Source organism: Piliocolobus tephrosceles, chromosome 13, assembly GCF_002776525.5.
Source record: "Piliocolobus tephrosceles isolate RC106 chromosome 13, ASM277652v3, whole genome shotgun sequence".
Lineage (NCBI taxonomy): Eukaryota > Metazoa > Chordata > Mammalia > Primates > Cercopithecidae > Piliocolobus > Piliocolobus tephrosceles.
Genome location: NC_045446.1, coordinates 15,722,280 through 15,750,056, shown reverse-complemented (window position 1 = coordinate 15,750,056; position 27,777 = coordinate 15,722,280). Strand labels below are relative to the sequence as shown.

General features: G+C 55.5%; 1 protein-coding gene and 1 pseudogene across 3 annotated transcripts; one reads left to right on the top strand and one right to left on the bottom strand.

Moving 5' to 3' along the window:
* Positions 1 to 692: 692 nt before the first annotated feature.
* On the top strand, positions 693 to 909 carry LOC111544875 (annotated as a pseudogene).
* Positions 910 to 1,934: 1,025 nt separating this feature from the next.
* Positions 1,935 to 27,134, bottom strand: TNKS1BP1 (tankyrase 1 binding protein 1). Of its 3 annotated transcripts, XM_023215611.3 has the most exons (12): positions 26,806 to 27,134; positions 23,752 to 23,910; positions 22,034 to 22,664; positions 20,070 to 20,139; positions 14,804 to 16,165; positions 10,688 to 12,849; positions 4,752 to 5,118; positions 4,364 to 4,514; positions 4,097 to 4,233; positions 3,177 to 3,334; positions 2,822 to 2,894; positions 1,935 to 2,376 (listed from the first exon to the last, which is right to left on the bottom strand). In XM_023215611.3, exons 2-11 carry the CDS (start codon positions 23,843 to 23,845, stop codon positions 2,834 to 2,836), a joined length of 5,193 nt encoding a protein of 1,730 aa, XP_023071379.2. In that variant the 5' UTR covers positions 23,846 to 23,910; positions 26,806 to 27,134; the 3' UTR covers positions 1,935 to 2,376; positions 2,822 to 2,833. The 3 variants fall into 3 exon arrangements, with proteins under 3 accessions (XP_023071379.2, XP_023071380.2, XP_023071381.2); XM_023215612.3 differs by lacking the exons at positions 1,935 to 2,376; positions 2,822 to 2,894 and having other exon boundaries at positions 3,194 to 3,948; XM_023215613.3 differs by lacking the exons at positions 1,935 to 2,376; positions 2,822 to 2,894; positions 3,177 to 3,334; ... (1 more) ...; positions 4,364 to 4,514; positions 4,752 to 5,118 and adding an exon at positions 5,141 to 5,392.
* Positions 27,135 to 27,777: the final 643 nt, after the last annotated feature.

The window sequence follows — 27,777 nt, the reverse complement described above, 5'->3', positions numbered from 1 at the left end:
ACATGGGGTCTTACCATGCTGGCCAGGCTGGCCTTGAACTACTGACCTCAAGTGATCCGCCCGCCTTCCCAAAAGTGCTAGGATTACAGGTGTGAGCCACACACCCGGCATTAAATAATATAAAGATGAGACTTCAGATGGGTAGAAAGCCAAGGTCTGAATGTGCCTAACATTTGTTAAATGTTGCTAAATTCCTAACCTCTAAGGTGCTATTAGGAAGAGAGGCCTTTTCCGAGCACAGTGGCTCAGGCCTATAATCCCAGCACTTCGGGAGGCCAAGGTTGGCAGCTCACTTGAGGTCAGGAGTTCAAGATGAACCTGGCCAAGATGGTGAAACCCCATCTCTACTAAAAATACAAAAACTAGGTGTGGCTGGGCAGTGGCTCACACCCGTAATCCCAGCTCTTTGGGAGGCTGAGGCAGGCAGACAACAAGGTCAGGAGATCAAGACCGTCCTGGCTAACACAGTGAAACCTCGTCTCTACTAAAACTACCAAAAAAATTAGCTAGGCATGGTGGCAGGTGCCTGTAGTCCCAGCTGCTCAGGAGGCTGAGGCAGCAGAATGGCACAAACCCGGGAGGTGGAGGTTGCAGTGAGCAGAGATCGCGCTACTGCACTCCAGCTTGGGCAACACAGCGAGACTCCATCTCAAAAAAAAAAAAAAAAAAAAAAAATGGCATTCCGTTCCAAGGCGTCTGTGAGCCCGCGGAGTACACGCCATGAGCAAAGCTCACCCTCCCGAGTTGAAAAAATTTATGGACAAGAAGTTATCATTGAAATTAAATGGTGGCAGACATGTCCAAGGAATATTGTGGGGATTTGATCCCTTTATGAACCTTGTGATAGATGAATGTGTGGAGATGGCGACTAGTGGGCAACAGAACAATATTGGAATGGTGGTAATGTGAGGAAATAGTATCATCATGTTAGAAGCCTTGGAACGAGTATAAATAATGGCTGTTCAGCAGAGAAAACCATGTCCTCTCTCCATAGGGCCTGTTTTACTATGATGTAAAAATTAGGTCATATACATTTTCATATTAGACTTTTTGTTAAATAAACTTTTGTAATAGTCATAAAAAAAAAAAAAAAAAAAAAATTAGCCAGGTGTGGTGGTGGGTGCCTGTCATCCCAGCTACTGGGGAGGCTGAGGCAGGAACATCACTTGAACCTGGGAAGCGGAGGTTGCACTGAGCCAAGATCGCACCACCGCACTCCGGCCTCGGTGACAGAGCAACTCTGTCTCAAAAAACAACAACAACAACAACAAAGGGAGATTTTTAGTTCATGAGGTTGGAGGTCTCACAAATAGGATTAGTGCTCTTGTAAGAGAGGCCCCAGAGAGCTCCCTTGCCCCTTCTACCATGTGAGGATGCAGCAAGAAGGCACTCTCTCTGCACCAGAAAACAGGTACTCACCACACACTGAATCTGTCAGTGCTTTGTTCTTCAGCTTCCTGGCCTCCAAAACTGTGAGAAACAAGTGTCTGTTGTTTATAAGCCATCCAAGTTTACAGTATTTTGTTACAGCAGCCTGAATGGACTCAGAGTGTCTCCCACAAAAGATTCACCCTTTCTCCATTAGATGTGGCAGAAGACTCCAAGCCCTGAAGATGGCCGAGCCACAACAGGGAAAGAGCCTGGGCTCTGAATGACTTCAAGGTGCAGAGTGCCCCTATCACCAGCCCACCCTGGACTGTGTCATAGATGAAATATAAACCTTTTTGTGTTAAACTAAGATTTAGGGGGTGTCTGAATTCTTGATCAGCCTATTGTAAACAATATACCCTTCTCAGTGATGTAAGTAAAAGGGAAGTGACACATTCAATGTCAGAGTAAGCCCCTGGTGGGGCAGAGTGGGAATCAGCATTTTCCAACTACAGCCTTGGAAGAGGAGATGGGCAGCCATGACCACGCACCACCACCTGGACAGCACCAATTCCCAAAAAACTTTATTTATTGTTTCAAGTGGCAAAATGTCATTGGTCTCTGTGGGGTACCTGGCGGGGCAGAGGGAGACCTGGGGTGAGGCAGGGGTACAGTCCCACCCATTATAAAAATCAAAGGCTTTTATAAAAAATGCTATAAATTGGTATCAAAAGAAAACCCAAGGGAGGCTGGAGGAGGAGGAAGAGAGGGAAGGGAAGGAGAGGAAGGGATAAAACCTTCAACCACTAGTGACGAAATCCAGGGAAGGGAAGGCGTGGGGGGAGTTGGGAAGGTGATACAAAGTGCATAAATGTGCCTCCCCAGATGCTCCTCAGAGGTGGAGGGGGACAGAGGCTGCAGCCTGGGGCATGGTGGGGCTCCAGCCATCTCCTCACCCAGGGACCCCACAGGAATGGGCACTGCCTGAGACTGCCAGGTGGGAAGAACCTGCAATGTGAAGGGAGGAAAAGACGTCAGGGAGGGACACTGTGGAGGCTTCAGTTTCCTCTCCCCCACACCCATCTTGGTTCCCCCTGCTAAGCCTGGTCATGGAGCCTGGTAAGTGCCTGCAGGGCCCCAGACCAGAAGGGCTGGCTGACCACTCTCCGTCCAGCCAGGGAGCATGGGGGGACCGTCCCTGAGCAAAGAGAGGCAGGTAGGATGGTAGCCCTCCTCCTCTTCCATACCAGGCCAGACAACACCCTGACCTCCCTGTGGACAAAATCTAGAGGAGCCAAGGGCCTACCGAGTCTCTGGAGCTTGGTTGCACCTGCTGTTTCTAACCTCCCACGGAAAGGGGTGGGAACTAAGGGACAGAAGGGGCACAAGGCCTCCCAAGCCTCCAGGGCAGGCCCTCCTCAGACTGGATCCAAGCCCAGGAACCCGTCCTCACCTCAGTGACTTCTCAGACCTTCTTCTTCTTCAGTTTCAGGGCTTGAAGCCAGTTGGGCGACGATCCTTCTGACCTAAGAGGCAGAGGGCAAAGGTTCAGAATGCAAACTTTGAGGAAACTGAACAAAACAAGGAGACGTGACAGGGACAGAAACCACCCTCCAACCAGAAGAGGCAGTCTGGGGCCTGGCTGCAGGGACCCAAATTCTGACACCACCTCCATACCGTTCATCTGGGGCACGTCCAACTGAGGTGCCTCTTTGAGTCTCGTTTGCCTCTTCTGTGAAGTGGGAGTTTCCCTTTTCATCGGGGTAACGCAGTGAGGTCGGTGGATGCCCAGAGCTTAGGTCACCTACCCTGAGGACTTCTCTGGCTTGGGAGGTAACGTGAGGGGCTTCCCCAGCCCTGGGACCTTGCAGGATTTCGAACGCTGGACCGCAGACTCCTTCTGGCTCGACTTGCTCTCGGCCGGCTCCCCCTCTTCAGCTGAGCGATTCCGGGGGCGCAGCTTGGCCTGAGAAACAAGTCCAGATGCAGACACATAGTAGAGGGACAGGCAGCAGGATTCTCAGGTGGGGAGACCTTATCTCAAGAGTGTGCAGTCCCCAGAATCAAGCAGGGACCCCTCTGCAGTCCTGTCACCCCAAAGGATGGGAAGTCACTGAGAGATGCACTTCCGGCAGAACTGAGCTATGCCTTGCACACCTTTCTGTCCTTGGAAAGATACGGCAGGATTGAATTCAGACAAACTGGGTGGGACAAAGCCGGTGGTGACTTCCCACCCCGTTCCCTCTGCCTGCAATGCCACCCTACCACCCTGGCTCCAGGAGCCAACTCCTGTGCCTGCCTCTGGCTAAGATCAAATACTTACAGGAGGCCTTCTCCAATCCACCCTCCCTTCCCCTTCCCCTCCACCCTGTTGTGAGGAAATAACTCCTCTCTCTCTCTGAACAGGCCCAGCCCTTATCTGTGCCTCTCCTCAGGGACACCTGAACTTCCCTCATCCAGGCTAATCACGGGCGTCATGTGTCCCACTGCCCCTGAGCTTCCAGGACAAGAACACGTCTTGTTCTTCTTTCCACCCCATTTGGCACACAGCACAGGCCCAGAGGGGCACAAAGGGATCTTCTGGAGACCTCAATGGAGACGAGAATGAGAGGAGGAATGGGAGAGGGGGACAGGGGAATTAATTGATGGATGGAAAGAAGAAAGACAGCATGCAAGGTGGCCACCTGGCCAGATGGCTGGACATGTTTGCTTAATGATCAGATGGTACCTTCAGGGCTGAAGGGCTCAGGCCAGGAAAAAGGTTGACTTTCAGCCCCTTGGTGCCCAAGGACATCCGCGTCCGGCGGCTTTGAGGTTCCTCCACTACCTCTTCATCTGAAGATGGCACCCGAGATGCCCGTGGCTCTGCAAAGGCCCAGGGAACGGGCTCAGAAAAGGCAGCACATCCAGACTCCCCCAACCCGCAGTCCCTGCACAAGCTTGGCCTAATGCCCCAGAGATCAAGAGACATCACCAAATAACACATCAGCCCTACCTGTAGAGTCCTGGAACAGGCGTGCATCTGAGTCTGCTGCCTCCGACAGGCCCAAGGTACCCCCAGGCCGAATGGCTGGGGCCCGGTGCCCACGCTTGCGCCCCAAGTTGGCACGGCTCCGATACATGGCACTGTCGAGGATCTCGGTGTCCTGCTCGGGACAATGGCGACATCACTGCCATTGCTGCCTCATCCCACGGAAGCCCCTCAACAGCAACTGACCAGGAGGAGCTTGACCCCTCCTGCAGCCGGAGCTTCACATTCACGTGACGCACCTACAACCCGCTTTCTGCCTTCTGGACTGGGACTGCTCAGGGAAGCTCCGGGAATGGGGCCCTGGCTGCATCGCCCTCACCTACCCACTGTCTTGGGCTCACCCTCCACTGACCTCAATGAAGGAGAAGTCCTGACTGGGGGATCTGATGGGAGGGCCTTGGGAGGGCCGCCGAGAAGTCTGTGCTGGCCCCTGATCGCTCCGCCTGGCTGCTGAAGAGCCCCACGTGCCATCCACGTCTTCTGTCTGGCTGGCCTCACCATCAGGCTGGGGCCTCCAGGAGGGTGGAGAGTCCCTGCCAGGCTCCAGCACCTCCTCCTGGGCAGCACCTGCCCCGGCTCCTTCCTCCTCCAACAGGCCCCCAAGGCCCAAGGCCGCTGACTCCCTCCGAGCCACCGCCTTGGAGATGCTGGCTACCAGCATCTCCTCCAGCAGGCCCTGGGAGCCGGAGGGCCGGGGGCGGGCTGAGCACCTGCCAGGGCTGAAAGGGGACACAGAGAGAACGAGATCACCATGAGGCCCCATCTCCCTGCCCCGAAGCCCCCTTCACAAGCTCCTTCCCCCAGCCCCCAAACTCTCCCTTGCCCTCCTTCCCATGCTTTTTCCAGACTCCTTCAAGAAGGACGTGGTCAGGGCCTTGAGGAACACAGCACACGGGGAAGAGCTGAGCCAGTCTGGCGGGTTCAAATCCCTGAGACCTTGGGTGAGCCCCCTCCCCTGGAAACAGCTCAGGCTCCTCTAACTGCACGGAGTCACTGCAGGGATGGAAGAAGAATCTAAAGCACTTGGCGCAGTCCTGGTCAGTACACACCCCAGAAGGAGCAGCCATTATTCCTGCTTGTTGCTGTTGGATGCTGGCAATGTGTTCCCTCCCAGGGCCATCTGCTCGGGCAGTCACACTCCTTGGGGTGAGCCGGGTTCTGGCCCACCTGCCTCTCTGGACTCCTGTTGTCTTCAGTCCCCATGTCATGCCACTTCATTCCCCAAGCTCACAGAGCAACCGGGGCCCATCAGAACACACTCGGCTCTCACATGCTGGTGGCTTCGAATGAGCTGCTCCCTCTTCTGGAAAGCTCCCCCCACCACACTGTCCCGTGTGGTACTGTCCCCTTGGTTCAATTCCACTTCTGAAGCTGCCCTGCGCCCTCCCAGCCACCATGGCTGCCTCAGCCCTACCAGCCCTGGGCTCCAACCCGTGTAGTTCCTGCTTCTGTCCTATGGTTCTTTGTCCCCATAGACTGTGAGCTCCTCAAGGGCAAAAACGGGGCCCTTTCTGCCTTTATGCACCCGGCACCTGACCCAGAGCCTGGCTATGCACCGCACTAAGCAAATGTTTGCCAAGCAAATGAGGGGCTGGGTCACCTTGGACCTCCATGCAGCATATGCATCTTCGGTCTGCTGCTTCCTCAAAACACAATATAGCCGGGCACGGGATGCACAGCTCACACCTGTAATCCCAGCTACTTGGGAGGCCAGGGCAGGAGGATCTTGGGAGCCCAAGAGTTCAGCCTGGGCAACATAGCAAGACCCCATCTAACAACAAAAAACAAATATGGCACAAGCACACCACACACTCTCTAACTCATATTACCCACCCTGTCCAGCGGCCACTCCCCGAAATGACAGACATACTCACATTCATCACACACACTCAGGCAGATAGCTTGTACGCTGTTTGTCACTCCTCAAGATGCACCTCGCACCCACCATGTCTACAGGCACGGCACAGAGCCACACCTGACACAAACATGCGCATCCCCGCGCCCCTGCCCCCGCCCCCACACACATTCATACCATGCACAGAGGTATGGGAAAGGCTGGCACGGCAGGGCCTGGAAGCCAGGCCCCAGGTTCCCACTGGGATTAAAGCAGGAGAGTGGGGCAGGTGAGTCAATACCAAGCAGGAAGAAGGGGCAGGGAAAGACAGCATGAGTGGCAGTCTGTCCTTCCACAAGCTGCTGACAGATGGAAATTAAAGCGGTCTGGGGAGAGACTGGGGGAGGAGGCAGTGGCGGCAGCAGAAGTACAGCAAGGCAGCAGAATTGGGAGCAGTCCTGGCTGGGGGCCAAAGCCAGCTCACCCTGACAGCCAGCTTAAAATCAGGGAGGATTTGGAGGGAGGGGGCGGCAACAGCACCCCACCCAGCCTACAGAGGCCAGGCCCAAAGCCTCTCCCTGGGGTGGGGCAAAAGAAGGCTGAGGGCAGGCCCCAGGAGCTAAAGAGAGGTAAAACGCCCAGGTAGCTAAAAAGATCTATTCCAGCCAGGCGCAGTGGCTCATGCCTGTAATCCCAGCACTTTGAGAGGCCAAGACAGGCAGATCACCTAAGGTCAGGAGTTCCAGACCAGCCTGGCCAACATGGTAAAACCCCATTTCTACTAAAAATACAAAAATTAGCCGGGCGTGGTGGCAGGCACCTGTAATCCCAGCTACTTAGGAGGCTGAGGCAGGAGAATTGCTTGAACCCAGGAGGTGGAGGTTGCAGTGAGCCAAGACCGTGCCATTGCACTCCAGCCTGGGCAATGAGAGCAAAACTCCATCTCAAAAACAACAAAAAAAATCCACTTCTAAACCGAGAGCTGGCCCAAGCCATTCAGGCAGAGGTCAGTGGGCTCCGGAGGTAGCCTTGAGTAGAGAGTGGCAAGTGGGGAGAGCCCAAGGAAGTACAGCCACGTCCACCCAGCCGGACTAAACCCCACTCGCCCTTCACCTCATCTTAGAAGCAGCTTTTCTACCCCTAAGCGCCAGATCACATACAAGCTGAGCCCCTCCCAGCATGGGAGCAGGAAAGAGGGGAGTTAGGAACACAGAGGCCAAGCCCTGCCACTCCAGGACACAGCCAGGCTCTGTCTCCTCCTATGCCTGTGGCTTTGACCACAAGTTACTTGTCCCACTCTGAACCTCAGTTTCTTCATCTGTAAAATGGGGATAATAAAAGTACATAAACTGTTCTAGTTTGTTGGCAGAAATACGTGCCTAACACATAGTTAGCACTTGACAAATACAACAATTAGGATAGTCATTATCATCAACACAGGTCCCTGGCCAGAGAGGATGTGCCTCATCTTGTTGCATCTACACCCTTCACCTGATCGAAACTTTAGAGTACCCTGAGGACCAAGACTGTATCCCACCCCACCCTCCACCACCGCTCCAGAGGCAAACATGGTGCTGGAACTACAAAACGTGAATATCCCAGTGTTCTGAAACCTGAAATGAGGGAGGAGTGAAGCTGGAAAGATGTGTCTAGAGAAACGGCAGCTGACCTTGACCCCAGAGAGACAGGGAGGGTGGCCACAGAAGACTGCAAGGCTTGGGCCCAGGGGGACAAGAAAAACCCACAGCCACCAGCTGCGGGAACTGGTGCAAGTCACACTGCCTCTCTGCGTCTCAGTTTCCCTAGTTTTTGTGAGGACTAATGAACAAAACCCCATGAGTACTGGGTGTAAGTTACTCCTAACTTACATAGGAGGAATCGGAGGCCTGCAGAAGAGAACAAACTTGCCCAAGGTCACAGAGGTGGTGACAGAATCAGAAAGCAAGCCTGGCAGATGGACCTAAAGCCAGACCCCTCTGAGCTATTCTCAAGGACTTCTCGTTACAAAGGGAACCTCCAAAATTTTCTTTAAAGACAAAGTGCCCACAGTGGGCCAGGCATGGTGGCTCATTCCTGTAATCCCAGCACTTTGGGAGGCCGAGGTGGGCGGATCACCTGAGGTCTAGAGTTCAAGACCAGCCTGGCCAACATGGTGAAACCCTGTCTCTGCTAAAAATACAAAAATTAGCCAGGCGTGGTGATGTATGCCTGTAATCCCAGCTACTCAGGAGGCTGAGGCAGGAGAATCACTTAAACCCATATGGCAGAGGTTGCAGTGAGCCAAGGTCGCACCGTTGCACTTCAGGCTGGGAGCCTGGGCGAAGACAGACCGTGACTCCGTCTCAAAAAAAAAAAAAAAAAAGAGAGAGAGAGAGAAAGTGCCCATAGTGTAGAATTTCCCTGCTCAGAACACTAGGCTTTTGGATATTAGCCAGATTAGTTTGGAAAATAGTGCATTGCTTGTCTTTAAGGTACTAATACATGCTAATATACAGACTAAGTCTTCTGTATGGCCATAGAGTACCCAGCATTTTCCAAACATATTCAGACTGGTATTCTTTAGGACTCATTTTAGAAAAGGCTGCCCGAAAGCATAAAATTCAAACAAGCCCCTCGAACTCCTCTCTAAAGCAACTGTTTCCATTCAGCTTTTGAGGAGCCACGCTTTCTGTTGCATACAATGAGGCTCACCTGTATGGCACCACGGCTAACCCCTGAACTCGGGTTAAAGTCAACACTGACCAGATTATGGTAACACAACCACAAAAGCCTGGGTGCTTTAAAGGCACAATGAGACCAAAGCTCGGAGAGCCGAGTGCTTCCCTGCGTCTCTGACGCTACCCTCCTCTTCCCCTAACCCAGTCCCACCACAATCTCCGCCCCACCTCCCTCCACCCTAAACTAAGGGAACAAGATGATCACTTTCCACTTCTTAAGAGCCACCCCACACAGAAGGGAAAGGCAGAGAGCTATGGGCGGGGGGGGCGGGGGGGGGGGGGGCCCACGGCAGCCACACCTGAAAGCAGTTAACATAAGCAAGTGAGAAAGAGGTACTCCCGACTCTTTGCCCTTAAGGTGTCACACCACCTTTCCACCTGCCAGCGGAGAGGATAAAAATCCCCTTCCTGCTTCACGGAGCAGCTGGGAAGATCAATGAGGTAAGATGTGTGGTTAAGCACGGGGCGTGCAAAGTTCTATGACTCCCAGGAAGAGAAATCAGGAATAACCACGCCAAGCCTGGACTCTCCCCTGCACCGGGAACATTAAAGTTGGAACTCTGCACTTTCTGAGTCAAACCCTGAGAAACTGAGGCTCAGAGCCCAGCAACCTGCCCAGGACCACAAGGGCCTCCCGACTCCTAGTCCTGCGCCCTCCCCTCTTCCTTGCAGTCCTCAATGCAGCCTCAGTGGTTCCCTGTGCTCCATCACCACCCCCTCAACAGCCTGAGTCGTCAGGAAGCTCCCCTTCCTCAAACCCCCCGGGCATCTCCCTGGACCCACCTTCCTCTCTCCCTCCTCCTCCTCCATCCCAGATGCCTCTCCTGACTCCCAAGACCACCATGATGCTCTCTAGCCCCTTCCTGCTCCTCTCCTCCCATCACCAGCCCCTTCCACTTACAAAAGCCCCCACCCCCACACTTCCCTTGCCCTCCCCACATACCCAGTGAGAAGCTCCCACGGTGGGCTGGAAAAGGAAACATTTGCTACTCACTAAAGGGAATAAAAGCAAATCTCAATGGATGCAAATGTTAACAAAACGGATGCAATGCCTTTTTAGCACCTTTCTCAGCTGCAAAATCATCTCAGCTGGTTTTAAAACATCCATGAAACAGATTGTGGTTGGCTTGCAAAGCCTTTGGAAAGTTCTTTCAGCAACTTTGCACATAGAGGCCAAGGTCATGGGGCCAGGTCCCCATACCCTTCAGGTTCTTGAACTTGCTATTCCAGGCTTCATGACAGGCAAGAAGCACCAAGTCCCTAACCTCTTTGAGAACCCGTGGGTGCCACTGTCCACTCCACTCCTGGCTGTGGTGGCCCCAGCCAAGAAGACACAGAATTCTCTGCCCTACGCCTATGAAACCACCTGTGGCTTCAGGGCTGCGAGGCCTGCGGAGCGGCTACTGCGTACAAGAGTAGAACCCACCAGAAACCATCCAAGCTACGACACGCGCCATTTCCCCGTCAGAGTCACAATTCTAAATCACCAAGAAAGCTCAAACATGGCTTGCAAAAGTAACACATTAGTCATCCTTCCAAAAAAGAACTCACCTGTACGTGTATCGTATTTTAATTTTTTTCAGTAGAATTAAAAATTCTCAGTCTAACATGTCTCAATTTTCCAAACACTAAAAGTCCTCGGGAAAAACTGTTTCTTCCCTCCTCAGAAAGGTTCCAATTTCTTGGATAACCCTCACATGTTCCCTCCCACACTGGGGAGGGGGCTCCGTTCGTTACCTGGCTCCGAAGCTGAGGGCTTCTCCTGTCTCCATTCCAGGGTCTGCAGGGTGTGGCTCCAAGGAAGACGAGGAGTCATCTTCACCCTGGGTCTCTGGCCCACTTGTCTCACCAACCCCCAGCTCCCTGGCCTCCAAGGGGTCTCTGGCCTCCAGGCCAGGGGACAAGCTGCCATTGTGCCTCAGGCCGGGCTCTGGGCACTGGCTGACCCCGCCCACCCCGTGCTCCCTGGCTTCACTGGGAGTCCCAAAGAGCTCCACATTCCGGGGTGCCAAGTCCCGGGTCCAGTCCATCTGCCCCACCCCACATCCCCGTAGCCCCTGAGAACCTCCAGACTCTGGGTCACAGGACACCTCCAAATCCCTCAGGCCCAGATTGTTACCCCAGTCCATCTGGCCCACCCCAAGCTCTTTGTGCTCTCCAGGACTGCAGACTGCCCCTGGGGCCATGTTTCTCAGGCCGAGGTCAGGTGTCCAGTCTGCCTGTCCAACTCCACGCTCCCTTGATTTCAGGAACTCTCCGGCCTCCACACCTGACCAGTCGGTCTGCCCCACGCCACTCTCTCTGGCCTGGCTGTGGCCTCCTCCTTTCCCGACCTCAGTCAAATCTTTGCTCTTCACATTAACATCAGAAGTCCAGTCCCTCTCCCCAACTCCAATTCCCCCAGGTTCTTCAGACCCTCCACTTTCCAAACAGCCGGCCAGGTTCATGTCTCTCAAGCTCAGGCCGCCTGACCAGCCCATCTGTCCCACGGCATCCTCCCTGGCCTCGCTCGAGCCCCCGGAACCCACACAGCTGGACACTTCCAAGTTCCTGAGGCCCAGCTGGTCAGTCCAGTCCACCGAGCCAGTTGTGGTCTTCCCAGGAGGCACAAAGTGACCACCTCCCATCTTGCTAGAAGGGCTAAAGCCAGCACCACTCACTCTGTCGTTGCCAATGATGCCAAACTGATAGCTCCTCTCACTGGCCTCGATGCAGAAGTCCGGGCTCCAGTCCTGCTGCCCTGGGCTAAATGCTGCCTCTCTCCGGGGGCCAACACTGAGGCTAAACTCACCGACCCAGCCTCGCTTCCCCATCTCCCCATCTTCCAGGTCAGCACTGCCAGGGCCCTGAGCCCCTGCCTGCTGTCTCTCCTGATGCCCTCCCACTTCCCGGCTAGCATCACTGTTTTGCCAGCTGCTCTGGTCTCTCTGCCCGAGTGCCCCATCGGGCACGTGGGCAGTGCTAGGACTGAACAAGCCCCCTGATTCTCTCTGTCCTGGCCGGCCAGTGTCCCTGCTGCCCTCCCCAAGGCTGTCTTCCACACTTGGAATCTTCTTCTCAAATTCCTCATCCTGTTGCTGGGCTTCCTCAGGGCTGAACCCAGAGCTCAAGGGTCTCGTTCCAAAGCCTCTTTCCTGGGCGTCAAGGGTCCTGGAGCTGCCACCACTGCTGTAGTCCCTTATCCAAGCGCTCTTCCCAAACTCCTGTTCCTGCGGCTCCGCCTCCCGGCTGCCGTAGGTGCCAAGTGACACATCTCTCTTCTGAAACTCCCAGTCCTGCTCGTCGGCATCCTGGCTGCTGTACCTGCCATGGTGGTCCCTCTTCCCCAAATTTTGGCCCTGCTCGTTGGCATCTTGGCTGGCATAAGCACCCAAAGAATCTCTCTTCCCAAATTCCCAGTCCCCAAGGCTTACATCTCGACTACTGTAAGTACCCAGTGAATCTCTCTTCCCAAATTCCTGGTCCTGGAGCTCCGCATCCCGGCTGGAGTAAGTGCCCTGGGAATCCCTCTTTCTGAACTCCCAGTCCTGAACATCTGCCTCCTGGCTCCGCTGAGTGCCAAGCTGGGCTGGCTTTCCAACTACGCGGTCCTGGGCTGTGAGCACCCCTGGGGCAGACACTTCACTCTGGTCTTGGCTGCTGCTGGCCTCCATCTCCTCCTGGCCGATGCCACACCTGCTGGCCCACTCCCTGGTGCTCCCTTCCCCAGCTCCTTGCCCGTACTTGCTGGTCCAGTCCCTCTCTCCGAGACCTGGGTCTCCTCTAGGGCTTGTACCCCCAAGGCCATAGTCCTGAGAAGCACCTTGACACCAGCTGGAAGGACTGAAACTGCTGGGCTGTGGGTCTCCTGTGATCCCAAATTCACTCTGCAGATCTTTCTGGGACCAGCCAAGGAGTCCCTGGGAATAAGAAAAAAAACAGACAAAGAAACAACGATTAGATTCAATCGGGGTGGGAGTCAATCCAGCAGAGTCAGCACTGCCTAGTGCCTGAAAGCCCCACTTCGGCAACAGAAAGCTGTGTGACCTTGAGCAAATAACTTAACCACTCGGGGCCTCAGCGTCCTCATCCTTAAATGAAGATAATTCCGACTGCACGGGGCCGGTGTGAGAGGATTAAACGAAATGATTTAGACCAAGCACTCGGCATAATGCCTGGCATGCAGTGGGCACTCAATCGATGGTCCCATGGTCATGTTTACGACTCTTGGGCAATACTTGGCTAACAGCCAGGAGAGGAGTGGTCTGCACACAGGAATGGCGGGCAATGTACTTTCCTTTTGATTAGGAGAGGTCAAGATTCAAAGCCTCTCTGCAACCTCCCTTGCAAGGAGGCAAGGTTCCAACACCAGTGAGAGCTTTTCCAGCTCGTCCTCCCCCACGCCCCAGCTGACCCCCATCCTCCTATAAGTACCCAGCCCCTTCTTCCCCAGCCAAAGTGCCGTCCGCTCAGTCCTCCCCAGGAAGATCTCTCAGCCCTCACCTCGGCCCAGGAAAGACAGGAGGGCAGCTTCTAGCACAGGGGAAAATCTCAGCCAGGGCTTCTTGCACCCCACCCCCCACCTCACGCTCCCTGACTCACCCTCGTGGGCGGGAGAGCCCTGGGCTCAGGGCTTCGGAGCCGGCCAGCCTCATCCCTCAGTGCAGCGTTGGCCAGCAGCCGCTCCAGGACAGACATGCTGGCCTCCCCGTCCCCAGGCTGGGCCATGGCCCTCCGGCCCCCGCCCGCCTCGGGGCTGCTGGGTGCGGCCAGCCGGGCGCAGGGATAGGGCTGGGCTGCTCCCCACGCTGGGACCTGTCCGACAGCTCCGGCGCTGGCTCTCCCTCACCCTGGCCCTGCTCCCTTCGGAGCAGCTGCAGCTTGGGCAGCCCCGCCCAGGAGCCAGTTGAGTCACCCACATCCCGGGACAGACACACCTACTGCAGGAGTCAGCTTAACCCCTTCCTGCTCCTCCTCCTCCCCGCCCCCCAGCCTCCAGAGGCCCCCTGGCTCCTCCTTTCCTGCAGCCCCGCCCCTTACAGCCCAGGCCCGGCTTGAGAAATAAATTTCAAAAACCACCTGGCCCCCGGCCCTTAAATTCAGAGGCAGCCTGGTAGGAGAAAGGGCACTGGGCCGGGAAACGGCGCTGGCCCGGGCCCAGCCACCAACTTGCTGGGTAACTGCACAAGGCTCACCTCCTCTGAGGGCCAGCTGCCTGTCTACAAAGCAGGTCTGGGGCTCAACGTTAATAACGTTTGTAAAAGCCAACACGTATTAAGCACTTAGGATGAGCCAGGCACTATTCTTAGCACTTTAGACATTACAGCTCATTGAACCCTTGCCAACACCCTCCGAGGTAGAGCTCATCTTATCCGCATTTTACAGATGTGGAAACTGAGGCAGAGGGCAGAAAAGTCACTCTTTCAAGGTCACACCTGGGCAAAGGAAAGCAGAGCCAGGAGACGAACCCAGGAGCCCACGCTCTAAATGGCTACACTATGTTGCCTTGAACAATATTCCCATAATGAGAGACCGAATACTCAGCACCTGCCACACACTGTACCGAGAGCTTTCCACCTCTTATTTACCCACAATATAACTCTAAGAGGCCAGTGCTACTACCATGAAAGCACTCTGAAGCTTAGCAGTTAAGGCACATTCTTCCCAGGACCAATCAGCTAGCGAATGCTGAAGCTGGGATACAGCCTCACACGAAACCCCACACACAGAGCTACGATCTGCAGGTCCACAGCCGCCTTGCTCGCTACCACAGCCCAAGCTCTCAACACGTAAAATCCATGTTCAAAGAATGAAGCCCACCCAAGCCCTGGCCTCTATCCCCAGAAATCCCACTCTCCCTATGCCCATTCTCACCTCAGAGCAGGTACTTGGGGACTGTGTGTCCTTCAGCTCAGATCCAGCTCCCCGTCTTGCACCGCCACCACTAGGTGGTGGTGAAGCCAGGAGGTCGTCCAGCCAGCGGGAGCTGCTTTCAGGGCCTGGAGGCTCGGGGGAGGCCCTACACAAGTCTTGAGCCTCTGTCCTGGGTTGGGTGGTATCGGCCCGGGCTAGGGTCACGGCCTCCTCCTCAATAGGCAGTGCCTGCCCAGGCTCAGGGGTATCAGCAAAGAGAACACAGGGCTGGTCAGGGGGTGCTGGCTGCTCCTGCCCCAGGACCGGCTCCAGGATGGGCAGGGCTGCCTCCCTGGTAGCCAGGGGCAGAGGGGACTCCTGTCCAGCCAAGGGCTCCTGCGACTCGTATCTCTCCTCTGCCTGCTGCAAAGGTAATCCAGGTGTGCCCTCAGTTGTAGGTAGGGGCTCAAGGGGAACAGCTGGGAATTGAGGTTGACTCTCCCCGTCACCCTTCTGGGGGAGGGACATGCTTGGATCATCCCCTTGCACCCAGGAACTAGGCCTTCCTGACCCACTTGGAGCTGACCCGGCCCCTTGGCCCTGCTGAGACACTCCTTCTTCCCTGCTGGAAACGGCCAAGTTGCCAGCCTCAGCAGCCTCAGCGGCCTCACTGGCTTCAGTGATGGGGGAGGGAGGCGGGGAGTCCAGCCGCCACACGCCCAGACCCGAGGGCCGCGTGGGGAAGGTCCATTCAAAGGACTGTGATAAGCTCCAGTTGGACTCTGCTCCAAAGGGACGATCCAGGGCCAACTGGCTCCCCTGGCCTTGGGGCAGGGCAGCCAGCGAGCCCCCCAGCTTCTCCTGGTCCTGGCTGGGTGACTGGAGCACACCTTCAGAGAATCGGCGCTGAACCAGGCTGGTGGGGCGGAGGTGTGCGTCACCCTTGGCCTCCTCCTCCCCGCCAGATGGAAACGTCCGAGTGAGATCAAGCAACTCACCCACCTCGATCAGGGGCCGGGGTGAGGTGGCAGGGGGCTGATCCAGGCTGTGGGGCTCCAAGACCTCAGGGGGAGGGCTGCTGGGTCTGGGGGCCTCTGGAGCCCCCTCCGCAGGGAGCCCCGGGCTGGGGGTGTGGCGGGAGCCCTCCTCAGGCAGGGCTGCACTTGGAGCTGATGGAGTCACAGCGGGGCAGGGAGAAGCCTGGGAAGCATCAGGACTCTGGGCTTCCAGAAGCTGCGAGTGGCAGGGAGAGCTCTTATCGGGTGAGTGAAGATGGGGAGAGCCAGGGCCTGAGCCTGAGGCTTCTGCGGGGAGGCCTGGGCTGGCAGGGCCTCCATTCTCTGAGGAGGGGGCTGGACTTGAGGGAATCCAGGGCTTGGAAATCTGCAAGAGAAAGGTCAAGAGCCATCACTCACCTCTCAGTGGGGCGGGGAGGGTCCCCTCCAACCCCACACAGATCCCAGGTCAGCTTCTCCCAGGCTGGGAGGAGGAAACTGGAACCCAAGGGCATCCTCTCGGGACAGATGGGAGAGGCCCCATAGATGACTCAAGGCAGGACTTCTCACAGAGCCCCCTTTAGACCTTCTCCCCCAGAATGTACCTAGCCTTGCTCACAAATGGTAGGAATTCAGAACTCCTACCATCTCAGGCGGTTGGAACCCCTCACCCACTCAACCCAAAGCTCATCTGAGGATCTCCTCAGAGGCCACAGTTCGGGGTCCAGAACACCTGCTTTATAAAGGAAAAGGAACACTGAGAAGCTGGCTCTTGGGGCATCTCGGCACGTGGGAGTCGGGAGGGGAGAGAGGGTGTCGCCTCAGAGCAGGACTCGAGGTGCAGTGCAGCTACAGAGCAGTCGCAGGAGTGGCTACAGCATGCAGGGGGTGCTCCTCGTGCCACTCCAGAGGTGCCAAGGAAGCAGAAAGGCCATGGGACCCAGGCAAAAGGCACTGGGGGACGTGACAGTGCCTAGCTTGAGCCGTCCCAGCACTGCCTCTTACCAGTATGTGCCCTCCCTCACGTACGGCAGACACTTGGTCTCTCTGAGTCTCAGCTTCCCCATCTGTACATTAGGGCTGGCGGCAACAATGCCCGTCTCCCAGTTAGGTGAGGGTGAAGGGAAATGTGTACACTGGCCCCTCGGCATAGGACTCATGGGATGATGGGGGCAGAGAGTGGGGAGGACGTGGAGAGAACAGGGGGACAAACGAGGCACCAAGCACCTGGCCCTCCACCTGTCCCCAGACAATGAAGCCAGTCTGGCTCCATCTGACCTTTGCCCTCTACAGAGGTCACGCTTCCCTGGCCGCCTCCTCCCATGCAGTTATTTCTCCCACATCATCACCTACTAGGTCCCGGCAAAATAAAGGATCCTGCTTGCTTCTCAAGGTCCCTTTTGTTCCCTCCATGCTTACTCCCCTCTACAACGTTCTAATTTCAAAGCTCGTGCCCTTAAACTACAGCACCCACAATTCCGTCTTGTTATCAACCCTTACACACCCATCATTTCTTGAAAACCGTAACCGCTGGATCACTGCAACCCTCTCCGGCACTGCTGTGACAGCTTACAGTGATCTCCACGGCCAGATGCGACCCTTCCAGTCTCTGGTTCGTTGGCCTGCTCTGCCCCAGTGACCGTGCGACCCATCCTCTCAAGGTCACACCTTACACCTCAGCCTTACCAGTGGCTGCACCCTCCGCATCACCTCAATCCCAAGTATCCCGCTCGCCCACCCCCACCATTTATCTGAAGGTTCACTCTATTTCCCCAACGCCCTCATTTTCAGCTCCTCTGGTAACACAGCCCCTTAACCCTCATTCTTTCTCACTGTCCCCTACTCCCCTCATATCCTCACCTCTCTTCTTGTCACCATTAACGTCACTTTTTACCCAACGCTCAACTCCTTCATCTGCTTCATCACACTGTTTAACCTGTTTAAATACAGCTCTCCAATACAGCTGGGCCAATCCTAGCCCAGCACCTGAGTAGCTGCATGTGGCTGGAGAAAGACACACAATCGTGACAGCTGGTCTCACTCCAGATTCACCACTGACCTCAAGCCGGTCCCAGAGCTGCCCAGAATCCCACGGCACTCCCCCTCCCATTCACTCCATGAGTCTCCCAGGCAATGTTTTAGCATCTTCTCCCGTCAGACCTCCGCACCTCCCCCAACCCTCTCTCAGCTGATGGCCTTGCTTCCTGTTCCCTGAGAACACAGAGGCCACCAGCGGAGAACCCCTTCCCACCCCGACAACCCCCCACTGGCACCCCACCCACTTCCTGCATGGGAGCCCAAGCACTCTGCCTCCCCTTCTGCTATCAGGCACTGTCCTCGCTTGGGGCTGAGGCCAATCCTTCCTCTCTCCTGCATCATTGATTTTTTTTCCCTCTCTACTGGATCATTTCCATCAGTACGCAAACTGCTCTAATTTCTTCTGTCTTGAAAAACCAAAAAAGCAAACCAAAAAACCACTCTTGACCCCACATCACTCACTAGCTACCACCCATTTTCTTGAAAGCCCTGTCTACATTCACTATGAATATCCACAGTTCTTCTTGTCCCCTTCTCTCTTGAACCGACTCCAAACCACCTAACTACCCTCGTCAAGGTCACGGATGACCTCCCTGAAGCTCAATCCAATTCTCTGTGCTCACCTTACTTGACCTGTCAGCGGCATCTAACAGCTGATGGCACCCTCCCCCAGTCCTGGAGGCTGTCTCTACTTGGTGGACTCTTTCACTATCCTCCCAGTCTCCTTGGCTGTGTCTCCGGGCCCTCCCCTCCTGCACCATCCCCACTCTCGGTAATCTCAACCAGTCGTCACAAGCATCCCTACTCTGACAATTCCCAAGTGTTCCTTTCAAATTTGCTCACTTCCCACGAAGGCCAGACTCAACTACCCAACCATCCACTTGACGTTTCCACATGGATGTCTGAAAGCCATCTCAAACTCAACAAATCCACAAGCAAACTCCTCCATCTCCCCCGATCTTGCTTCACCCTTAGAAGTCCCCATCTCGGCAACCATAAACTCATCCTTCCGGTTGCTCAGGCCAAAAGCCTTGGGGTCACCCTTGATTCTGTGCTCTCTATCTATCTGAAAGTCCTTTCCACCACGCCTTCGAATTCTATCCAGAACCAACCGCTTCTCCCCATCTTCACTGTAAGCTACCTCCAGGGTCCAAGCCATCATCATCTCTCACCTGGACGATTCCAGCAGCCCCCTGACTGGTCCATGCCGCTGATCTTACCTCCCTGTAACTGATTCTTCATCCAGTGGGCCAGGTGACTCTTGACAACTAAGACAGCAGCATCCCAAGCCTTTCCTGCAAACCCTTCAAGTGGCCTGCTGACCTCACTCAAGCCAAAGTCTTTCCAGAGGCCTTCAAGACTCGACACAATCCAACCCCACCCTCCGTCGGTCCTCACTACCACCCAACTCCTCTCTCACTGCGAGGCAGACATCCTGGCCTCCTTGCCAGGAAGGCATCAATGCCTTTGTACTTGCTGTGCCCTCTACCAAGAATGCTGCTCCCCAGACACGCACACAGCTCAGCCTCTGCCCTGCACAGTGACACCTTCCCTGACCACAGTCGTCCCTGCACTCTCTACCTTCACAGCTATCCCCAGCACCCAGTTCCTAACAGGCGCTCAGTCACTGCTTGCTGGATGGACAAATAATCAAGTCACGTCTCCAGCTAGCAAAGGCTGTATGAGCAAAAAGGGCCATCCTGTACCTTGTTTACTCAAGAAAGCAGGCTGACCATCTTCAAGAACGGGAGTACAATGAGAAAATCTCAGCAAAAAGACTCAGCCCTCTTCTGACCCCAGAAAAGGCAGCCCAGCCAGGGAAAGCACGGGAGGCAGACACGGCAGCTCCTGCCTCAGCCTAAGTTACTTACCCTTTGTGAGCACAGGCGCTCTCATCTCTCACATGGGACTAACCGGGTCTACTAGCCAAAGTTATCACAAGGATTGAGTCAGTTAACGTTCCTGGGACAGGCCCAGCACATAGTAGGGACTTAATCAATGGCAGTTGCTGTGGATACTATCATTACTGTTTATGATGAATGGCCTCATGGCCTGAACCACACTTAGCCACTTTGGTGATCAAGAGCACTGGCCTGGGAGTTGAAAAATCCCAGCGTCAGTCCTCCAGTGAGTCACTCTCTCCAGGGGCCTCAGTTTCCCCATCTGAACTACAAGGACAGTAGAAAAGATGATCTCAGATGACCCTCCCAGCTCTAAAATACGTGATTCGGATTCATAACCGGAGGGTAACTCACATCAGCAGGTAGCTCCGAGCTGGCTGCCTTAGCCAGGTCCCCGTTGAAGGCCAGGTTGGAAGGAAGGCTCCTGTGAGGGACGAGGATAGGCAATGGAAGCACGGAATGTTAGAGTCTGTCACAGAATGAGAATGTGGGGGAGTCTCCCAATGCAACTTTAACAGCACCCAAAGGTTAAACCCTCCTAGCCATTTACTCTTGAGCCCTGCCTGGAACCATTAGGGACACAGAATCTGTCCATTTTCCATTTGGCAAGTGCCCCGGAAGACAGTGCTTCTTCCCTACCTGAGCATGAAGGGTTAAATTCCCCAGCTCCTTTAGGAAAAGCATCCTGGATGCCCAGACCTCTCAATGGTTCCTAAAAACATAACTCCTCTTTCCCTTAACCCATAAGGAGTTAAAGTTCTCCTCTAGCCAGGAAGAGTGCAGCTGGTCCCGCTGCCTTGCCAATACTTCTTGAAGAACTGCAGTGGGGGAGGGGAAGAGGAAAGAGTGATTTTCCAGGGTTGAAGTTGTTCTTAAGCCCTACTTGGAGTGAGGGAAGCAAGGAAGATGGCGGGTGGAACCCAGCCTGGGCAAGAGTGTGGCCTCACAGCACCCTGGTCTGGGACAGGCGAAGGACTAGCTCTGGGGCCACCGCTCCAGACACTTTAAGGTGAGAGAAGGGCAAGGCCAGAGGGCAGGGCAGGGCAGGGCAGGGACTCTCAGTTTCCCACTCAGCCCAGACCACACCAGACTTTGCTTCTCATAGCAGTAGGAGGAGAAAGGGAGCCTCTGAGCCCAGCAGAGCGGTCAAAGGCCCAAGGAGCCAGCCATGCTTCCAGCTGGCTCTCCCAGCACTGAGGACAGCCTCTGTGCAGCTGATGGCTCCTGAGATGCCTCAGCCTCTTCCTCCAATGTCCCGTGCCCACAACCCCAAGAAGCACCTCCTGGCCAGCCTTGCTTTCAACTAGTGGCAACTCTGGAGAAGCGTTATCATATGCAAATGTCTCCAACCAGCCAAAATCTCTATGCAGACACTAGCTGGCCTGGGATCAAGATGTGTTCTTGTCTTATCTCTCCCATCAGATTCCGCCTCACAGGCAGAGACTGTGCCCTACTCCTCCTGACACACGCAGCCCACCCCAGGACAGGCACACTGCTCTGCCCACTGTAAGAGCTAGCAGTTAAGAGCAGAGGCTTTGGAATCAAGCAAGATGTCCGTCTCTGCTTCTTAACTTGCTGAGACTATGGAAGTTATTTTTGAGCCTCAGTTTCCTCATGTCTACAACGGATCTAACACTCCCTTGAGCAAACAGGATGCCAATGAGGCAAAGTTTGGCGGCCAGCTCTCAGTATATAGAAACTAAAAATAAACTTCTTGGCCGGGCGTGGTGGCTCACATCTGTAATCCCAGCACTTTGGGAGGCCAAGGCAGGCGGATCACCTGAGGTCAGGAGTTCAAGACCAGCCTGGCCAACAGGATGAAATCCCATCTCTACTAAACATACAAAAAAAGTATTAGCTGGGTGTGGTGGCACACGCCTGTAATCCCAGCTACTTGGGAGGCTGAGGAAGGAGAATCACTTGAACCTGGGAGGCAGAGGTTGCAGTGAGCCGAGACTGCACCACTGTACTCCTGCCTGGGCGACAAGAGCAAAACACCATCTCAAAAAAAAAAAAAAAAAAAAGTCTGTTGTCTATTAAACTTCTGTACTGTACATTTGAACTCTCTAACATAAACCTGCATCAATTCTGTAACGAAAACTACAACTTTAAAAGCATACACCATCCATCTGCTGGGGAATGATTTGTGACTTAGATCGGGATCTGCCTGTATTCACGGCACACAAGCAATCTACAGGTAAAAGTCACAACCCTATTCGGGGCCACGCACTTGGTCCCTAGCCCCCAACCAATCCCACCCAATCCCACCCCACCTGACCTCCAGGCTGCCACAAAACATGCAACCTCCCACCCTTCACCTCTCCTCAGGGGTCCTGTGCTCTTCCTGGCACTCGGCTGCAGGCTTTACTGGCTCCTCCTGGGACCGTCCCCTGGAGAGGGTGCTGCCATCCTCATCCCTGGGAGCAGTGGTCATGCCATAGGTCCTGGGGCCATACCGCGAGCTGCCATCGTGGTTAAAGGTGAGGCGGGAACCCCACAGGCGGTCAGGGCTGGCGGGGACCTCCTTCCGAGGCTGCTCCATCTTGGCCAGGATCTCTTCCACCGTGGTGGCCGCGAAGCGCTCTGAGGCTGGGCGGAAAGGGGCAGGGGCCTTCCGTACGCCCCCTGGGGCGGCACATCGAGCTGGGGGTGTCAAAGGGGGTGGCTCCTCTTTCCCAGCCTCCTCTTTCCCAGTCTCTTGGATGGCTTCTCCTCCAGTAGAGGCCTCAACCACAGGCCTTGGTGCAAAGGGAAGGGGGCGCTTGCTGCCACCATAGGGCTGGGGTCCTGCCAGCATGTTCATCTTCCTGGCAGAAGGCAACTCAGCCAGGGGACCCCGGGGAGGCCGAGGCCCAACAGGCACCAGCAGGCTGGGTTTGGCAGGCAGGGCTGGCTTGGCAGGCAGGGCCCGGGGTTTGGGCTTGACAGGGGGTTTGGCCCGAGTGTCACCTACCAAAAGGAAAGGGTTGGCAGGGGAGCTGTCAGAAGAACCAGGAAGCAGAACTTCTTTGTTTCCTGTTCCACCTCATCTCCCACCCTCCAATAAGAATATTCACATCTTTCTAGGCACAAGTCATATGCCACCTCTTCCATGAAGCCTTCCTTGATTTTCTACACACATCCCAGAAGCATCTTCTCCCTTCTTCAAACTCCCAAAATGTTTTAGCCAATTCCCCTTTTAAGCTGAAGCTATGTAAGGACCCATCTGGCACCTTATTTCTTCCTGTACTGTATTTTGCAGCTAACATAAGTTTAATTATAAGTTATAATCAAACAAAAGAATAAATGAACAAAAGAGACAACAAACAAATGCCTGCCTGCCCCTATCAAGCAGTCACCCCCCATATCCCCAATCTAGTTTTTTCACCTTACGTGACACTCTTCTCTATCATCCATAGTAAACTTTCAATCTCAGCTGAGCTTCTCCATCCTGCCTCCAGGCTGCCTCCTCCCCCAGTCATAGCACACTCCCAGGCCACCCCCCCACTGTCATCTGGTGTGTGACTGGGAATGCAAACTTACTATTGACCTAAGTCAAACAAAAGTAAATCTGCTACAGGGAGATAAAAAAAAAACAGGACCAGAAACCTACCTTCTATATAAAGCTAAATGACCTTGGAAGTCACCTCGTTCACCACCCTCCTGATGGAATCCTTTACCTCCTACACATTTGGCTAAATATAAGAAGAGAGTCTATACAAGGAGCCAGGAGGTCTGGGTTCAAACTCCCACTTGTACACTCCATTTGTCCCTGTGGGCCTCAGTTTCCCCCTCTGCAAAGCATGCAGCTTGATCCATATCATCTCAAAGGTCCCTGTCTACGCTTACACCTGTTGGAAAGTTATGATCCCAAACAGTTCTGAAGAGTCTCAAGAGAAGCTGAGAACCTTTCAAACTCATCCTGCACTGCCTTGGGACTCCTCCCCTGTCTCAACAGAATCATCACTCAACCACCCCCCAAGACAGAAAGAGGGGGCAGCCTCTGCCCTTCCCACCCCCTCCCAGCCACCCAGCTCCACCCTGCACCCACTGGTACCTGGCTCAGAGCCAGCAGGCACCAGCTCCTCCTCCATCTCCCGGGGCAGTGGGGAAGCCATGGCTGAGCTTTCCCTGAGAGTAGACACTTTCATCACATGCAGCAGACCCTCCTTGAGAATTGGGAGGCAGAGAGGTATGAGCCGGGGTGGCTGCAGACCTAGGAAAAGAGAGAGAAGAGAACGAAAAGAAGAGTTGGGCGTTGCCAGTAGGTTTAGCAGAGAGAAGTCTCCTATTTCTAGCAGAGGCAGAGTGTGGGACAGGAAGAGAGAACTTGGGGCGGGGGTGGGGGGTTGGCGGGGTTGGAGGAGGTCAAGGGAGGTTCCCAGCAGCCATATCCTCAACTCTTCCCAGATCCTCCCCATTCTTATCTTCTTGGATAAGAAGTCCTAGAGCTTCAGGGAGTCACTCACTGCTCCCTCCTCTGACAAACTCTCCAAGACACCCCACTTACAGTCCCCAGAGTGCCCCTTGGGTTGGATGGCCCCGCTGGAGGTGTCTACTCAAAGCAGAGCTAGAGAGTTGCAAAGTATGAAGTCTCTGTGAATCACCTCACAGGAGACGGGAAAAACCCGCTCCTCCCCAACCTGGGCTCCGCCCCATTGCCTGCCTCCCCCTTCCCGCTCACCCTCCTTCCCTGTCTCCCTCCCTCCCGCAGCTGGGAGTGGTTCCTTCTCCCCCCTCTCCCTGTTCTCCCTCCACATCCCTGCCCCACTCTCCCCTCCCTCAGAGCTGTCTCATCCAAACACGGAAAAATAAGGAATAAAAAGTAAACATCTGGAATATATTTTTTTCTTTAATTTCTCAATCGCTTGGCTTCAGCTTGGAATTTGATGAGGTAAAGCCAGGGCCTAGTCCTGTTGCCATAGCAATGGCCTCCCACTGGATTTCCAGAGCCTAGCCAAGAGGAAGGAGGAGCCGGCCCAGGCCTGGGCTGGGAGAACGGGACAGGGCTTGAGAATATCCGGGGGGTGGAGTGACTTGGGGGAAAATTCCCTGGGGCTCCACCTTCCAAGAGAGTCAGGGTGGAACCACCACAGCCTATGAAAAGGGGCTATGTGGGCTTCACTCATCAGCCTAGGGTTGGCTTTAAGGAGTTCTGAGGGGAACAGAAGAAATTAAACCAAGTGGCACAGCCCTGTGGTAGAAGCCTGCCACAGGAGCTTCAGGGTCTGATATACCAAGATTCAAGGCTGGGTGGGTTACCACTTTCCAGCCATGTGACTTCTCTAAGCCTCAGTGTCTCTAACTGAAAAATGGGATTATTGAGACTCTGAGGGGGCTTACGTGATACAGTACATGAAAACTGCTTAGCACAATGACTAGTACATAATAAGGATTCAATAAATGTTGCCCATGATCACTGTGATTCCATTCAGTGTCACCAATGAGCTAACATCCTGATAACCACCTCCTCCTCTTCCGTGACCCCAGGCTACCAGCATTCCCAGACCATTCCTTCACTCTCCCAGGCCCTAGTCCTGTCACCTGTTCTTCAGATACTCCACCACCTCCTCAGTTCCCATCCTGGCTCCTGAAGCACTCTCCCACCCACAAAAACATGGAGACCCTGGGGAATAGGGCCCTGCACCTCTCATGCAAGGGGAAAGTTTCCCTCACCCGGTATGCAGAGCCCTGAGGACAACCCAACCCTCTCCAACCTGCAAGGGGCATTGCCTCACTTAAAATCACCCACTCCAGCTGGTCTGGGAAGACAGCACCAAATCCCAGTGCTCAACCTCTGCAAAATCCAACTCCTCTCCCCTAACGCTAACCCTGCCCCAGGGGTTTCAAAGATGGGAAAGGGTACGAAGACAGTAGAGAAACCCAGTACTGTCAACCCACTGGTCAGTCAACCACCACGGAAGACTGCCCACTGTGGGTGGGTGAATAACTGTGCAGAGCCAGGCCAAGTGTGGTGGGGGGAAGGGCACATGATAGAAAAAATAAAATTAAAACACAAGATTGTTTCCTTGTCCTTGAACATTATTACTAGGGACATAGTGTGGGTGGCTGGACATGGAAATGAATTGGCTCAGAATCAAAAAAATCCTTTCACCTGGGGTTCTGATGGCCCTTCTGCGGTATGAGGGGCTGCAGCAATGAAGGCGGGCTCAGAGTCCCCAGGTGCGGAGGTGGCCACAGCAACTCAGAGACCCCAGCCAGGAGCCCCAGGTGACCAAGGCCACCAAGGCTGTGGCCAGAAGCTGCAAAATCGCAGCGGATCTGAACACTCCCCACCCCCAAGAGACCAGGAGGTAGAGGGTAGCGGGGTAGAGACGAGCTGACCCCTGGCAGATAAGGCCTCCCGAAGGGGCTGAGCGGCTCCAGCCCCAGAGGGGACTCGGCGCAGGCGGGGTCGCCCCTATGGACCGCAGGATCTCCAGCCGGATCGGAGGCTAGAGAGGTCGGCAGGGACAGCACGTAAACTGGTGGAAAGAGGGAGGGCCAACGGGAAGATGGAACAGCCCCGGGCAATGGGCTGTCTGGAGGGGCCCAGTGGGGAGCTCTGGACACAGAAGGGACGGCGGCAGCCGAAGAGGAGGAGGAGAACAGGATGGAGGAGGAGGAGGAGGGGACGGCGGTGGCGGCAGAAGCGGAGGACCTGTGAGCGGGCTGTGAAGCAGCCGGCGAACAGACGGTGGGCTGCAGACGTCGATCAGGGTGGGGGCGGACTGGGGTGGCTGGGGGCGTGCCGAAGGAGCCAGGGGAGGGGGCTAGTGCGGCCCAGGGGAAGAGGAGGCAGGGGTCCCTCCAGCGGCTCTGCCCGCCCCCGGCCCCGCCCCAAACCCTCGCCCCCTCCCCCCTTTCTTCTGGCTCCGCCAGCACGAGCTCCAGACCATGCGCCCTTCGCCCCCGCGCACACGCGCCAGCTTCCCCCGGGCCTCCAGCGTCCCCAGCGCCCCCGGCCCCTGCAAACTTTCCTGGTGACCCCCTCACCACCACCACCTCAACCCGAGGTATCGGCTGGAAAGCGCCCACTCCTTCCATGCCCCTCCCCCGCCCCATCCCGGACCCCGCCCCCTCCTTCGCCCGCCCGCCCCCGCGCACTCACGCGTTCGCCCGGGATCCGGCTCCGCTCGGCTCGGCGCCCCGACGCCAGTCCCCGCGGCCGCCGCCGCTGCTACCGCCGCCGCCGCCGTCACCGCGGGACGAAGCCACTGTGAGCCCCGGCGGGGCCCCGCCCCTAGCTCCGCCCAGATCCACGCCCCCAGGGCGCTTCATGAATATGCATGAGCCGGTGGAACCCGGGAGTTGGAAGCCTGTGCAGAATTCGTCCCACCGTCGGCAAACAGACGCGGCCCAGTACTCAATTATTCATGAGGCTTGCAGATGAGGGGCCCGCCCCAGGCTCAGACCGGGGCGAAACTGACGCAATTCAGCCGCTGGCGCTCGGGTAAAATGGACACCGAGACGACTGCCTAGAGAGACTGCCTTGGCGGCCCCTCCCGGGCCCCGCCGCCTGCACGGAGTGCAGTACCATCGAGCTACGCCGGCAAGAAGGTAGCCGCCGGCGGACTGGAGCGGCTTCCTGGTACAGCCACCTGAGTGCTGAGAACGCGCGCGACGTGGCCACCCCTCCTGTGTCAATTCAGATTTAGAGCCACGGTGAGGAAGTCTGGCAGCTCTGCTTTCCTTGGTAGTGACCTTTATCTCCTTTCAGGCCCCTTCTCAGACATGGGTTCCTCCCTACACTGAAGTTTGTATCCCCCCCCTTCTTCCCGTAAGAACAAAAGCTTCACATATACCCCGTACTTTTCTTGCCCCCCCCCCCCCCCCACAGGCTGCAACCACCACCACCCTACACACACGCTCATCCTCCCCGACTCTCCAGGCTCACGTTTCCACTCCCCCGGCTGCGGGAAGGACAGTCAATCCTGATTTAATTATCTAAAGCCTTGGAAGACCCTTGACTCATAGGTAAGGATGTGGCCAAGAGCTGCCTCCCCCTAGCTTGGTTGGCTAATGGAGTGTAACCGGGAGAGACTTCCTAATCAGATCAGCTCTCATTTCTAGATTCTCAGGT